The following is a 15536-nucleotide window of genomic DNA, read 5'->3' on the forward strand; positions in this document are numbered from 1 at the left end:
TCTCTATAATCCAATACAGATATGATCTGAATGAAGAATCACTCAAACATAGCCAAATCTAGCCCTTTATATATAGAAAGAACAGTAGACCAACATGTCCCGCTAACCCAAATCCTAAGATAAATAAGACCCTTCCAAGACTATCTAACGATCAGATGGTTCGAGATTGTCCGATTCCCTCTAACGTACAGTTTAGCACAACAAAAACCAACCCCCACTTTGTCTCCATTTTTAATATCAGCCAACCCACGACTTGGTTCTACATTCTTATATATAGTCTTATCGAGAAATTCGGGTAAACCAAAATAAAACAAAAAAGAACAACCAAGAAAGAAAAAAAGAGGGGAAAAGAAAACACCATGAGCATCCTCGCAATTTAAAACAAGAAGCAGAAGATAGCGATAACGGTAGATGTCTAATATCCATACAATACTGGTAATTCTCCACTTGTAAGCAACACAAATGTCCTATCACACTCTCCACAGACGGCACAGCAAACACTAACAGCTACACTACCATCTCCTAATCATGCCCACGGAGAGACCAGCGATAAAGAGGATCCGTCCGTCCGCCGCCGCCGCCGCCGCCGCCGCCGCGCCGCATGTAAGGGCGCTGTCGGATTCCAACATCATAGGCTCCTACAGGGGATGGTAAGGTACATAGCCGAGGGAAGAGTTGACATTGGTGACGATGTCCCTGCACCTCATCAGAAGGGTTAGCATCTGGTTCCTAAATTCCCCCTCCGCTTCATGCTGCCCGTTGTGCTGTGGCTGGGGCTGGTTCGACCACGCCGGCCCCGGCCCCGGCCGGGGTGCTTCGAACCTATCGGCCATGAGAGGAAGCGGCGGAGGCGGCGGAAGCAGGCCATCAATGACATGAGGTGGAGGTGGAAGTGAAATGGATTGTGGGAGTGGTGGAGGTGGTGGAAGATGTTGCATGTCCAAGGTACGAGGAGGAGGGTTTGAAAGAGGGGAATGTAACAACGGCGGCGGCGTAGGAAGAATTCCAGCAGCTGCTGATCTTGGATTCCTAATAGTAATAGGATCCAATTGAGGAATAGATGATGAAGGCCCGGCTGCATAGCTAGAAGATGAGGATCCAGAAGAAGCATGACTCCCAGAACTGCCATCGCCGCCGGCAGCCACCACAGGCGGCGGCGCCGCCCTATTGTCGCTGTCAAGTAAGAATGTCACCCGCTGCGGAGCCTCTCTTGCAGCACTGCTCGCAGATGGACCGCCCTCGTCGCCGGGTTTCTTTAAGATAGATTTCAGCTGGCCTGCCGGTGCCCCTCGCTGCTGCTGATATGGTAAAGCCCGCGGCTGAGGCAGAGAACCACCATTTCCATTGCTACCATTTCCAGGCCTGGTCGAGCCATCATTGGGACGCGACTCCATCGGCCGCAGCCACCCGGTATCAGACGGTGGTTCGAGTGTAGAGGGATCGAGCTCACGGATATGGTACTGAACTTTGAACTGACCAAAGAGGAGATCATATTTCCGAGCATAATTGATGGCTGCTTGTGCATCGGGCTTGTGCTTGAAGACCACCTTGCAGGAATAAGACTTCCAGTATACACGGGTGGCGCCTTCAATCAGCGAACCAAACCGGGCGAACTTTGCCTTGAGAGTTGCAACCGATGGAAGCGTCGTCCTCGGCGGAAATTTCAGCACCAAAGCTGTTGGAGAGAATGTCAGAGGCGGTGGGGGAGGCTCTTGCTTCTTGACAGGCTCTGCCGCGGCCTTATTGTTAGGCTTTGCTGAAGCTGCTGAAGTTGCTGTCATTGTGCTTGATTCCTTTTGGCTTCGCTGCTGTGACTCTGGCATCTTCTCGTGGATTCCAGCCTTCTTCTCAGTAGCCAGTGCCTTGAGTCGATTCATTTTCTTCACCTTCTTTGCATTCAACTCTTCCTGCCGGTCGGAAGGGCCCCGTTTGCGGCCAGCTTTTGTCGGATCATCGGACTTCAGTCCAGGTTTCGATGGCTTCAAGGCAGATGAAGGCCCTCTGTGATCCTTTGCTTCCTTCATAGAGGCAATGTCAGCATTTCCAGAACCAGGCTTCTGCAGTGAGAGACCGGCTGCTGCTCTAGTGGCTCGGAGATCAGCCATGTCAGGCTCGCTTGCGGCCGGGACGACCGACTTCTGATACACCTGTATCCGGAACTTGCAGAATACTTGAAGGACAATATTCGGAGCATTGTGCTCGGTTTCATAAAAAGGATTCATTGCTAGTTCTCGTAGGTCGCTCAATAGCTGAGGAAACTCAAGATTGAGAGAGCTCAGATCCCCTCTGGGCTGCAGTGCAGAAGCACTACTGAGATCTGAAGTTCTCGCAACTCCATCATCTCGCCTCTGTGACTCGGTTCGGCCAACCTCTCCATGTCCGAGCCCATTACCAATTGACTTGCCGGCTACCTTCGCACGAGATTCTCCTCCATCTTTAGAGGACACAGCTTCGACATCGAGGACTTTATGTTTCTTCTTCTTCTTCTTCTTTTTGATGTCCCCAGTGTCATCAGGTCCAACAGAACCACCATCCTCCCTCGGGCGCTTACGAACCTTGTCCTTCTTCATAACTCTATCCACAGCTGCCGTCACAGGCGCCTGGGCCTTCAAGCCCTCCTCTGCAGGCAAATCAACTGCAGATTTCGCCTCCTCTCTGAAATTGTTGCTGCGATCATCCACTCGTCCAGGCTCGGTCTCCATCCTTCCATCAGTCACCAATGGTGCATTCTTCAGCCTCCGCTCATCAAAAGCTTGGGTCTGAGAGCTGGTTATCGTGCCCATAGGGGAGCCACTCGGTCCAGCTACCAACTTCGTTTCCTTCTGCACACCTTCAAACGTTAACTGAGGCCTCTTCTGAAGTACATAGTTGCTGGCCTGGGGGGAGTTGAAGTGGTGGACGGGAGGCGCCGGCGTCGTCCCGTGAGGTGAACGGAGGTCAGGCAATGGAGAAGGCCCGAAGGGGCCCCCAATGGAGCTCGCATGCTGCTCTCCTCGCTCTTCTCTTCGCTTCAGGACGTACTTGTTCTTCTTTGATGACGAAGAGGGAACCTTGGGAGCTTTACTAACAGGACGGGAGGATGAGGATGTGACCCTCCTGTCGCCTAGGGTTTCCGCAATCCTGAGCTGACCGCTGAGTGGGATGGCTGCTTATAATAAAAAAGAAACAAGAAGAAAACAGCGCCGTAAGTACGTTAGTGGGAAGAGAGAGAATACGACAGAGAAGATAAAGTCAAACATACGATGATGTGGTTTGAAAAATTTAAATGCATGTATGGCAACCATAAAGATAGAGGTGAAAGCACGCATGTGAACCGAGTAAAGAAGGGAAAAAAGCAGAGGGACAGCGAACAGCTGAACTCCAAAGTTTTCGATTTTATCCAGTTGTTTCGAAGTTTGGTTCGATGGGCAGCGGGGGTCAGGGTTTAGAGGCTTGCTTTAGTTCAACGTGCGTTTCCTAATGAACGTAATCGCAGGAAGGGCATTTTCCTAGGGATCAGAAGGAAAATTAAAGAATAAATATCATACAGCTGTATTCTTTAAATACTTCGGTTTTGGAAACAATCGAACAGTTATGTGCCCCTTTAGTAATATTTTGCATACATTTGTACACAAACTGGCCCATCAAGAGCCTGCTATATAGACGCCCAAGACGCGAACCACCCAAAAAAAAATAAAGAAACACCATAGACCTCACCTATTACAAAGAAAACAAAAGAAGGCCACTAATAAGACTCTCTCTCTCTCTTTCTCTCCATTCATTTGTCTTCCCGTCCATTCATCTCCGAATCATCTCTCTTAAAAGTCGTGTGCGCTCCTGCCGGTTAACGTGAGTCGAGGGTATGTCATTCTGGACCGCATGGAGATGCACCACACGCTGAAGCTTTAAAGCTTTACCTGAAACCAACAGTAGAAACACCAAACCAAACAAACCCTCCAGAATCCTCAAAATGGACACTTTAAGTTCAGATCCAGCGCTCCAGTGGTATTCCTTATTATGCAACAGTCTCCTATGAGTCAAAATACTTGATTCGGTCTCACCCAAACCTATATCTTACAACTATGCTCACATATTAAAATATTGGTGTTAACGTCGAATGTACAATTCAGGATCATAGGAGAATATTTGGAAAGATAATATTTGTGCCAAGTGGTCTGATTTGAGTATACACGACCTATCCCAAATGTTTCCGTCAATGTTAACCTATGCATCCTATAACCAAAAGGCTAAGGACAAAATCCTCTCGATCTTCATACAAGCACAAATATATGACATTTGACACGATCGATATTACAGCTTTGCCCTTCCATTAAAAACTTTCGACAAGGAAAAGAGCATAGTGGGAGAATACCTTTTAATAGTGTTGATAGGTCCAACATAGAGAAACAGACTAATTGAGATTCCAATTACCAAACTAAAAGATAAACCAATATAGAACAAAGATCATCCTTAGCTAAGGAACGTTCTTGTTAAATTAAATAAGACATTGCTTCGTTATTTAGAATGAGAGTTCTCAATAAACAAACACCTTAATTAGCACCCATGCATCCATTACCGAGAACAAAGAGAACCACATAATGAATGTTGTTCTAATGGTACAATCTTATGAGGTCTTTAAGAAAAATTAAATGATTTTCAAGAAATATATATATATGTGGTTTTTTATAATCATTTTCAAGATATACATATTTCACCTTAAATGATAAAGATTATAAAATGGCAGCAATCTATAGCCTCTAATGATGTGCTTAAATGCTTCCCGCATATTTGTTAGGCAAATAATAATAATAATAATTAACGATCGAACAAGTTAGCATAAGGGAAAATTTCATGGCCCTGAATATACCACAGATTATTGTCTTAAATACTTGAATATGAAAAAAGAATCATTTGCCTTGCCCAAAACATACTTTATTGAACAAAGATATAAGAACTTGTAGCTGCAAAATGACATCAAATTATTTGCATGACATGGTCTATCCAACAAGTTTGGGATTCCTCCCCCACTTTGCAAGACAAGATGTGCATGGATGAAACAAGCTAGGAGTTACTCAAAGATGCCAACCTCTTAGTACACTAAGTGTGGCCTTCCGAAGATGTTCAAGCTTGCTAGATTTAAGTTAAACAGTGAGCTATGATGATACACAGCACAGAAACAATAATAAAAAGGAACGCACTCTTTGAAGATCCAAGATGGAAGACCCTAAAGTAGTTCCCCAAATTAAATTATCAGTTAATTTCGACCATGAACAACTTGTAACTATTTAACATGTCAATATTGTCATCTAATCATATTTAAATTTTCTCTATTTTTCTGGATAAAAATTCTATGGACACAAGATGGCTTGGTAAGGAGCAAGTCTCAACGCTTGAGTCAAGAATCTATACTCCTAAAACTTCAAACTACAGAATAAGAATATAGAGTATTTAGCCTATTGAATGTTAGTGCCTCACTTCTCAATTCTCATGGATTTTATCCTATCTACTGAATCAATTCAAGCACTGCTATGTTGCTAAACGACAAAATTTGCTTTGGACCTATTGTATTAGCTATCACCTGGCACAGAGCTGTTTCACAGCTTTGGATCATATTTTTACCTCCTTAGCCATCTTCATCAAGCAGTGTAATATATGCGTACCAGATATGTTTGTCCTATTAGTACTGGCTTTGCCATTCTAACCTTCTCGCTAGACAATCTGTTTGGCTTCTTCAAGCTGTGAATTGATAGGATATCTTTCTTATCACCCACCAGGTGTTTTGTCTCTGGTGTTATCAGCTTCTTACACCAACATTACATGACGGGCAGCTCCTACAGTCAACTCTTTAGCATCTGGTTTCAGCCCCTGGCATCATTGCATCGTCTTAACCAACGCTACTGTCTTTTATAAATTACAAGTTGACTCAGCATCTAACACCAATGTAACAATCTGTCTATTCTTTGTATACTGCAACAGTAAAATGTCTGGATGCTGTTCTTCTCCCAGGTAGTTACTCTAAATTTATTATGTCTTATGTTCAACACACTGCTACCATCATGAGAAAGACACATGTTTCAATATTCAAGACCGATGACTCTAATTAAGCACAACATGCCTTGCACACCTGGAATGACAGGTGATCAAGAAAAGTACTGCAGAATAGAAGAGATTACAGTTGAAGATCCAAGAAAGATTGGAACTAAATTATGAAGGTACAGAGGAAACTTCATAGACCTATAGCAAACTATAATCATTTTCTTTAATAATCTCAATTTTACATATATTTCACCTATAATCCCTTTCTTCAAGGAAACAAAACCACCCAAAAACTAACAAATTTCAGATCTAGATGCTGTATCTAATTGGAAACTTGCATGGTGATTAAAGTACCATTAGCTGACTTATTATCCAAAAAAATACCTACAGAAAGAATAAATTCATCAATATTACCTCTGCAACTTTCATTGGTTTTTGACCCAGAAACCATTAGAATTGACAAAGGAAATGAGATTTCAATCTTATACCTCATGAATATTTCAAACAAGACTTTAGAATGGCTGAATTCTATGAAAGCGTACATATTAAGCTTCTTATATTTGCTAGATCTATCGAGACTTAACCATATTTTGGCCCTCCTAAAAATAGGTTTCATGACCGAAACTACATCAAAACTCTAATGCGCACATCTTGACTAAAGGAAAATTACAATTATTCCTATCTGCACCATGTATTAGACCTTGGCCGCTAATAGCCTGTGTTTACCACATTCAAACCAGCAAAAATGCAGTCTAGCCGCAAAGGCAGCCCGTAGCTTACATAGTCACTCTCACTATATACAAGCAAGACCTGTATGCACTATACACTAGATTACTCCACACTTGTCTCATCATCTTAACATCCAACCATGAAAACCAGGCCATGACTATTTCCATGTATAGTTGTTTTTATTTCTCATCATACTTTTTCATCTAAAGCATAGAAATTTATACTAGGACCTATTCGCGCCTTTCTACCAACATCTCATATTTATCCATCCAATACACTTTGCTAGACAAGCCAATAACTTTAAAAATTCCACCAATTTAAGCTTCTTAATTCTATATTTACTCCGATTGTCTCTTCCACAACCAGCAGCAGCAACAACAAGACTGTGTAAATATTTCAATCAATTTCCCTCGATTGTTGTAAGTTGTTTTACATGTAGAAACTATACGTACCATCTTAACTTACACATGGCACCATATATAAAGTTCAAATTATATTTTATCATTGCATATACTTAGCACAACAGCTTTACAACCCTTTTATATAGGACAATTGAATCCCTTGCAAGCACATATAATTCTTTAAGAGTCAAATCATATAAAAGTGTATCTAGTATGGCATCTTAGTCTAAAATATCTTCCATTAGAAATATATGATAAATTATATGTTTTAAAACAAATTAAGGAAATGCATGTATGTTCATATTAACATAACAACATATCATAAAAATTTCAAAAGATAAATGAAGGTGTTAAATAAGCAATACCAGATCCAAACATCATAACTAATTTTATAAGGAAAAAAATACTAACAATATTCTCGAATGATTTAAGATAAAAACCTATAGCATCTGTATATATGTGAAGAGATGACAAAAAAAATGACACGTTGACTGGATGAAAGTCAAGGAAGATCCGCAGATTTTAAGGGTTTCAAGGGATAAATAACATAGCAAAGCTCAACATTCCCAGATCTGTGTTTCTTGTCTCTATATAATCTTCTTTTGTCACATGTGGCTACGAAAGTAAAACATACATATGATGCAATATGGAATTCCATCACGTGGACGTCTGCATAGAGTTTCATCTTTGTTTTGTGAGACTTCTTTTAGCACAGCTACTCTTAAATTTGCTTTTCATATTATGGTGGCTTGCTAGTTCCAGTTTTTTGTTTTGACATTTCCTAAGGTTCTTAAACCAGTTTGACAGCAGTTATGCTGGAATGGTGTTTTGTCATTTTATGAAACTTATCATTGGTTGAGAAATGGTGGGAGTATAAACTATAATGTCAAAGCCAAGTATTATACGTTCAATTCCATTGGTGCCATTTAAAGGGGTGAGAAGAACAAAAATATGCTATATGGCGCTCCAAATTTCATTCATGATTTGGCCTAACGAAATTAATTATGCACAACTAACTACAATGAAAAGGTGCCAGTACCTTTTCATATTAACGGAATCTGAAAATTGTTACAACCATTTTAGAAAGATTCACTAATACCACCATAAGGCGCGTGCTGATCATATGCTATGTAGTTAATAACGATATCATAGTTATAAAAATTCCTTTTCTTATTACAAGGTCCATGGCTCTCTCTCTTTCCATCGCTCTCTTGTTTTTGTTGCAATGAGTGATTTATCAATTCTTTAGAAGAGTCCAGAGTAGAAAAGATGGGTCACTTAATGCAAACCCATGCTTGGCATTACAATGGTATGGACTAGGGGTGCACATGATTTCAAGTCAGACCAAGAATGGGACTAAACCAATCTCATCGAGTCAAAGGTCAAGAACGTTATATCAATATAAATTTTATGATAATAAAGTTTACGTTAATTTTTATTTTGTTAAATAGAATACTGGGTTTTGTTCTTGTGGCATGCCATATCCAAATTTCTTTTTTGCATTTTGTTGTTATCGTGAAGAGATTATCTATTGCTTTTTACAAAGTCAAATCATCTTAGTTATTTAAGTTTTCTTATAGAGTCAAATCATCTTAGTTATTTGTTTCCTATCAAAAACCAGAGTAATAAACCAAACAAATGCGTTCTAGTTAGGTTGGTTTGAACTAGTTCCAACATTTATAGGCTCAACCCAATTCCAGATATTGAAAACTGATCGCAATTGGTTCAACTATGGGTTGACCAAACCATGTCCTCCCCTAATCAAGATAGTATTTTTTGCAACGGAAAATAGCACAGATAGTTTGATGGCCAAATATTAATTTGAAATATATCAAATTTACAATTGCATTGTTCGAGACTCCACTTCTTTTAAGACAATTTTGGTACATCTATTTAATATACAATTTTAATATTCTTAATCATTTCTAAAGATTTTACAGGTAAAATCATGCTTTTTTTTAGGGCCTTTCATCTAAATAATGAAAAGTTGTGTTCCTCCCCACATGGGTTAATGTTCAATTTTGACTTCATCCAGTTCGTAAAATAGTTTGAAGATTTATTAAGTAAAAAGGGATGATTGTGATGATAGGGTTGCTCCTTTACTATCAGTCTCTCTCTCTTTGGCAGGCCATAAAACTACATAACAATTGCACTTTAGTCAATGTGCATGATCCCAGAGGAATATTGAAAGCCATGATCATTGGATGTGAGGATTTTATGTCTCAATAATCAATTGAAAGTTTGGGTAGCATCAGCTAAGACTCACACTGGATCCAACCATATCCATTCTTATATCACATATGCATATTTCCATTCTTATATCACATATGCATATTGAAGCCTACACATAATCCCATTTTACAAGCCTAGATCCAAACATGATAGTGGACCTAATGATAATTAGCAGTAGGGTATTTGTTGGAATGTCTCTAGCACATTCATGGACTTCTTAAGGTTATTTAAAGTAGAGGTGAGGCAAAGGGTAGAAGTGGAAGAGGGGAATAATGTGAAGTGAAAAGACATGAGATCAATCATATTTCTTAGTTAAAGAGTTGAGTCTCAATACACAAATCTAAATCTTGAGTTAAGTCTCCTAGCTTCTAAAGGCAACATCTATAAATTATACTTGCACTAGAAACCGTCTAAATAACCATTGTCAAACTTGTGTAGTTCAAAAGCAATGCTTCTTTACTTTGAAACTTTAGGTTACCTTTTAAAAAACCTAACAGGAAGTAAAAGACCAATAAAGAGTGAAATTCTTAGGGTTCTTTACGATGCTAGAGCTATATCTTAATCCTAACACTATATAAAAGCAACTATATGCCAACTTTTTAATTCCCAAAATAATTGTAATTAAATTCTCCTTATGTTGGACTTTCATGATTCCATGCATAAGTACCAAATATTCCAAACTCCAAATTCATAATTATTTGCTAATTGTATAATTATTTGCTAATATTAGCAAAACTTACTCTTATCTAGATAAAACCATGCTAGCAAATAAATCCTAAATAGTATCATGAGGAAGGCATATTAGCACCTAGTTCATGCTATAATCTTTTTCAGTAAAATTTATTCATATATAAAAATATTTAAGAACACCCAATGTACATGCAGTATAACTAGTACATTATAAAAGTATCTTAAACTTGATGAAGATCGATCGATAAAACATCGAGACTCTGATGGCAACCATCTTTCTATTCTTTTTCTCAGTCTTACCACTAGGAGTAGCAATCGACTCTAGACTAACTTGGAAGCTCAAAAACAAGGGCATTACCCCTATGTATAATACTCCACATAGTTTTCTTCAAGGCTTTAAGGACAATCATTTTCATTTTCTCATATTACATTCATTGCTTACCCTCTTCTCCTTCCAATTCTATCATAAACCTTCTCCACTAGTTCTCATAATCAATGCATTGCAATCATGTAACTCTTCCATAAGCATCTTCTAATTTCATTAGGGATGCAAACAAGCCGAGACAAGTTGAATAGTAGGTTGTTCAAGCTCCGCTTGTTATAAGGGGTAATGGAGCTATAGCCGAGCACAAGCCTAGTTTGATAGAGTATTTCCTGCTTGGCTCCTTAATCATTTCACCTAACCTTAAACAGGCTTCTTATCATGCTGAGCCAAACTTCTGGTCTATTTTGCAAACTTAAAGCAAGCAAGCTCGGTGCATTTAGAGACAAGCTTTTGAAAAATGTTCGAGCTAAGACCATTTTCTAGTTGAACTAAGTAGCCACTACCAAGCCAAGCCCGAGCAGTTCATGAACGGCTGGTTCATCTGCAGCCATAAATTTCTATTGATTAAGAACTGTTCAAGATTGGGTCATTTATGAGCCAAGCTTTTTAAAAAATGTCCAAAAGCTAGGCCAATTTTTTAGTTGGGCTAAGCTTGAACTAACCATTACCAAGCCAAGCCCGACCAGTCCATGAACAACTTGATTCATTTGCAGCCTTGAGCCTCTATTGATCAAAAATGCTTATATCTGTAGCACAGAGTACAGGGGATCAAAAGGTTCAGTATTTTTTTTTCCGAAAGATCCACCATGTGATAGCAATGTCAACACAAATCAAGAAAAAAAGTGTAGATAATAAAACCAATACTTCATGTTCCTCTATCTACCCCTTTGCAAAATTATTCAAGGATGTGCATAAAGTAGAGAAGTGACGCCTCTTGCTTTATTAAAAGACATAAGAGGATCACCAAATTGACCATGGTTCACCCCTTCCATTGATCAAAGGAGAATACTATCATCAGCATGTAAAAGAATTTAGCAGAGAAACACCCTGCAATACAACATTTCACTACCATTGACCCATTAGTTCAATAGATGATTGTCATGTACCAGATAAAGATACATCATTGACTTATCAAGCCTAAGAGAAAATCATTATGAATAAATAACTATAAGATGTGGGTAACCTTACATAACATCACACCCTCCGTATTCACCACTGACTTATGATCAAGCAACAAAAATTCCTTAAAACGGCTGGCAACAAAAGCAAATAAATAAAATTTCTCTTGCACAGGACGATCTAGTATTGCTCTTCAGTAATGGTCTATCACTCAAGGATGAGTTCTTCTAATGAGAGAGAAAAATATGAACTAGTTAGCCTAAGGGAATTAAGAATTCCAGTAGCTTTGTAAAACAGATCAAAAATTAGTTAAAAAAACAATAAAGTGATGAATTTAAGCTTTCCAATGCATGCTTAATACACTCATCCACGATATAGTCAAGTGAGTACTATTTTTAAAGCCCCGAGCAACATCTTCTGTTTTATAGATTTGAGCTCATGTGTAGTGATCTTAGCTAGGGCAAGGCTCAATAAAGGACTTAACCTCCAAGTGGGAGACAATTAAAAAGGAAAATGTCTCTCAAAGATAAAAAGCGATAGCTGGTAGTATCAAAACACAAGATAGAATTCTTAAACCTTAAACAAGAATGCTTAAGCACCATCAAGCCATTAAAATTAGTTTACAAACTTCATAATCATGCGTTATTGATATCTTTTAATAGTTACATTCCTTGACAGAATACTTAAAAACCTTAAACAAGAATGCTTAAGCACCATCAAGCCATTAAAATTAGTTTACAAACTTCATAATCATCTGTTATTGATATCGTTTAATAGTTACATTCCTTTCTTCTTATACCTCTTCAACCAGTTGGCCAGAATATGTGTCAAATTGATATAAGCCAACCAAATTGCCCTAGAAAATCAAAATCTAAGAAAAATGTCAAAAGGTTTTGTTTGGACCAACCTTCAAAATTATGCCAGGCATCTCTTGGAAATCTAGATGTAAGTATTAAAATGCGAGGAAAAAAAAAACTCAAAAGAACTCCAATTCAGAAGACAAATGTGCCTGTCACAAAACTCTGGTAATTCTACTTTCATGGCTAAAAACTCAAGGATCACCAGGTAATCAATCATGCTTTTTAGATTTTCTAGATGCATGAACTGTGATTAATCAGGCAGAAGTTGCCTCGATATTAAGTTTGAAGGAATACACTCTAGCAAAAATATTTGTAGCGGAGGAAGAAAGTTGAGCCCAAAAATCACTTCTTCCTTGCACAACAGAGTCTTCATATCATATCAGAAGCACGAAAAGTAGCATGAGAAGGCAAGTGAAATTGCACGAAATCAAAACATAGTGAATTTTAACGTGAAGTGTCGTTTTAGATATACCACAAACAAAACCGCCTCTTAAATTTAAATCAAGCAATACCTTAACTAATAAGTTGCAGCTAAGATTGTTCAAATACAGACAATTACCCATCGAAAACTTAAAATCACAGCAACTGAAAGGCATGTACTGATGTATACCTCTGGGCGCAAAGTAATCAGGCTGATCTGGCGTTTCAGTATCAGTTGGCGACGGCCGCACAGGCTCTATTCCGAAGGCTTGCGGATAAGTCTCGTCGTACTCTTCATACAGTGCCTTCCTGTAACCTAGCAACCTGGCCTTGCTCCTGATGAAATCGATATCCTCAGGCTCCTCGCTTCGAGGGGCCGACGCCAACCGCTGCAGAAACGACAACGCATCTTCAGGCACGAAGCTGTCTCTGGCAACCTGAATCTGTTTCATAGAATACTCCGCCCCTCGCTCATAGCCCGGCACATCAACACGGACATACCCAGGGAAACCAAAATACCTGAAGTTTTTTGCATTTCGACAGCAGCAAGTCAGACCCAGGGCCGCTCTCCGGCTCACCTCGTCCTCAGCCTCATCAACAGACTTGACGAAATTCCTCGATGTCGTTTGCTTTGCCTTCTCCAGGTAATATGGATCGAAAGGGATGAGCTCATCCGGAACGAACCAACCGTAGCTACTGTCTCCGAAGAACGCGACGAGGACATGGCCCAGCTTCCTCGACCTCCGAACATCGGGAGGGGCGAAAGGAAGATTGAAGATGTACCCAGGCCACCATGGGTGGGATTTCACCTTCCCCCAGACCATGTCTCCAATCTCGAAGCCATGCATCCAGATCTCCGATGGCGCCGCCGCCTGTGGAGCCAAAACCGGCTGTGGGGCCAGAGGCTGATTCGAGACCAAAGTTTTCTCCTGTGCTGGCAACGATCGCTCGATTCCGGCATCCACAGGCGGAGAACCCTCTATGGCGGCCTCGGATTCAGAAACCCTAGCTGCCTCTACCTCCATCCTGGCATCTCCCGGAGATAGATCGGTCCTTGCGTTATCCGAAATCCGTTCCGCCGCCGGCGGATCGATCTCCGCAAGAACACTAGCGGCGGTTTCGTCAGAAACGCTAGATCCTTCTTGGGGGTCTTCCACCCCAACGAAATCCAAATCGATCGCGGCCGTGGCCGGATTACTCTCCATTGCGAACTCGTTATCGGAGATGACCACTAGAAAAACATGGCGAGCTCCGAAACGTGCGAAATCGAGCGACGAACGGCGGAGGAGGGGAGACCTGAGAGGCCGAGATCGACGATCATGGCCAAAGGGACTCGATCCGAGCGAAACCCTAGAAATCGATCGAGATCGAGATCGAGATCGGCCTGGAGGTCGCAAACGAAACCCTAGGAGGAAGAAAAGAGAAAGCGATAAGGTGCCGTTCCGGCGCGCGGTACTGGGTTCATTTTCCACCCTAGGTTCTCGGATAACTGGATAAGTAAGGCCAAAGATATGATGGTCCTCCGATTTCAGTTTATTATCGTGCACCTACGATTATGGTTACCACTGATATTTTACAGGATATTCTCCTCACCGCTTAGGGATACCGTCTTCTTGCCTCGAGTTACGTGATTAGTCGGAGCCCATGGATTGCAACGAACCGGCCCACAAAATCTATTGGGCCATGACCGGCCCATTAGCATCTACACTATGCGTTGAAGTGGACATGACATTACATCATAAGTCATAACATTGTATCTCTTGGCATTGTATCACTACATTTTCTACAAAAGATATAATTCAATATTATTGAAGTAGACACAGATTTTCTCTATATTATGCATGATATTGTATAAAGCAAGTTCCTGCACTACCCAAACTATTATATAAACTAAGTGTTATACTATGGCATGAAAAATTACAAATAAAACTCTAAAATATGTGGAGAGTGATTGTGAGGAACACAAGAGGAGAATGATGAGATGTTTTTCTCATCGTCTATGAAGTCATATAAAAAGCATAATGGATATCTATTCATGTATGCCAACTTTTTATTCTGTACTTTTAAAAAAGTACGGCAATAGAGTTTATCACTTTTGATTTATTTATTTATTTACTGGTAAAAACTTCCAATTTATTTATTAATATATATCCATAATTATTATTACCATTTATTTGGTGGATGGTGCTCCTTTCCACTTCAAAAAAATCAATGTCGGTTGGGGATGTCAATAGAAGCTCAATTGAATTATCGGCACGAAATGGTATAAGTTAAGTCCATGATTGACCTAGTAGCACCCATAGGGTGCATGTTAATTTATCAATATCCCTTGGAATAATTGTAACTAAAGATTATAAAAACAACATGATTTAAGTATGGAAAGAAAAATCATTTAAACATGCAATTAAAGAATGTTGCACTTCATGACTTCCTAAAAAGTTATGCTATTCGTAGTTATTGAAAGATCAAAGTTGCATGTTTCTTGACTTTAAATTTATACGCACATGCTTGCATAAATAGTGATAACCTAGTTAACTTTATTTATTGTATTGGTATGGAACATAGCTTGATAATAAGAGATTTTATTAGTAGTCTATGTTGAAATATATTACTTGCATATTTAAAAGATCTAGAAATAGCTTTTAGCCCTTTTCCTTATCCACTTTCTTAAGTACATGTCATGAACTTGTTTTTGTAATTAGTTTATATTTTTTTCCAAAAAGATTACCTTTTTGATCTTCATGA

At 39.7% G+C, this 15536-nt stretch overlaps 1 protein-coding gene across 1 annotated transcript; it reads right to left on the reverse strand.

Moving 5' to 3' along the window:
- Positions 1-345: 345 nt before the first annotated feature.
- On the reverse strand, positions 346-14268 carry LOC103718627. Its single transcript, XM_008807540.4, has 2 exons — positions 12982-14268; positions 346-3145 (listed from the first exon to the last, which is right to left on the reverse strand). The coding sequence occupies exons 1-2, from the start codon at positions 13994-13996 to the stop codon at positions 639-641; spliced, it is 3522 nt and encodes a 1173-aa protein (XP_008805762.2). The 5' UTR covers positions 13997-14268; the 3' UTR covers positions 346-638.
- Between the last annotated feature and the right edge of the window lie 1268 nt (positions 14269-15536).

Source organism: Phoenix dactylifera, chromosome 3, assembly GCF_009389715.1.
Source record: "Phoenix dactylifera cultivar Barhee BC4 chromosome 3, palm_55x_up_171113_PBpolish2nd_filt_p, whole genome shotgun sequence".
Lineage (NCBI taxonomy): Eukaryota > Viridiplantae > Streptophyta > Magnoliopsida > Arecales > Arecaceae > Phoenix > Phoenix dactylifera.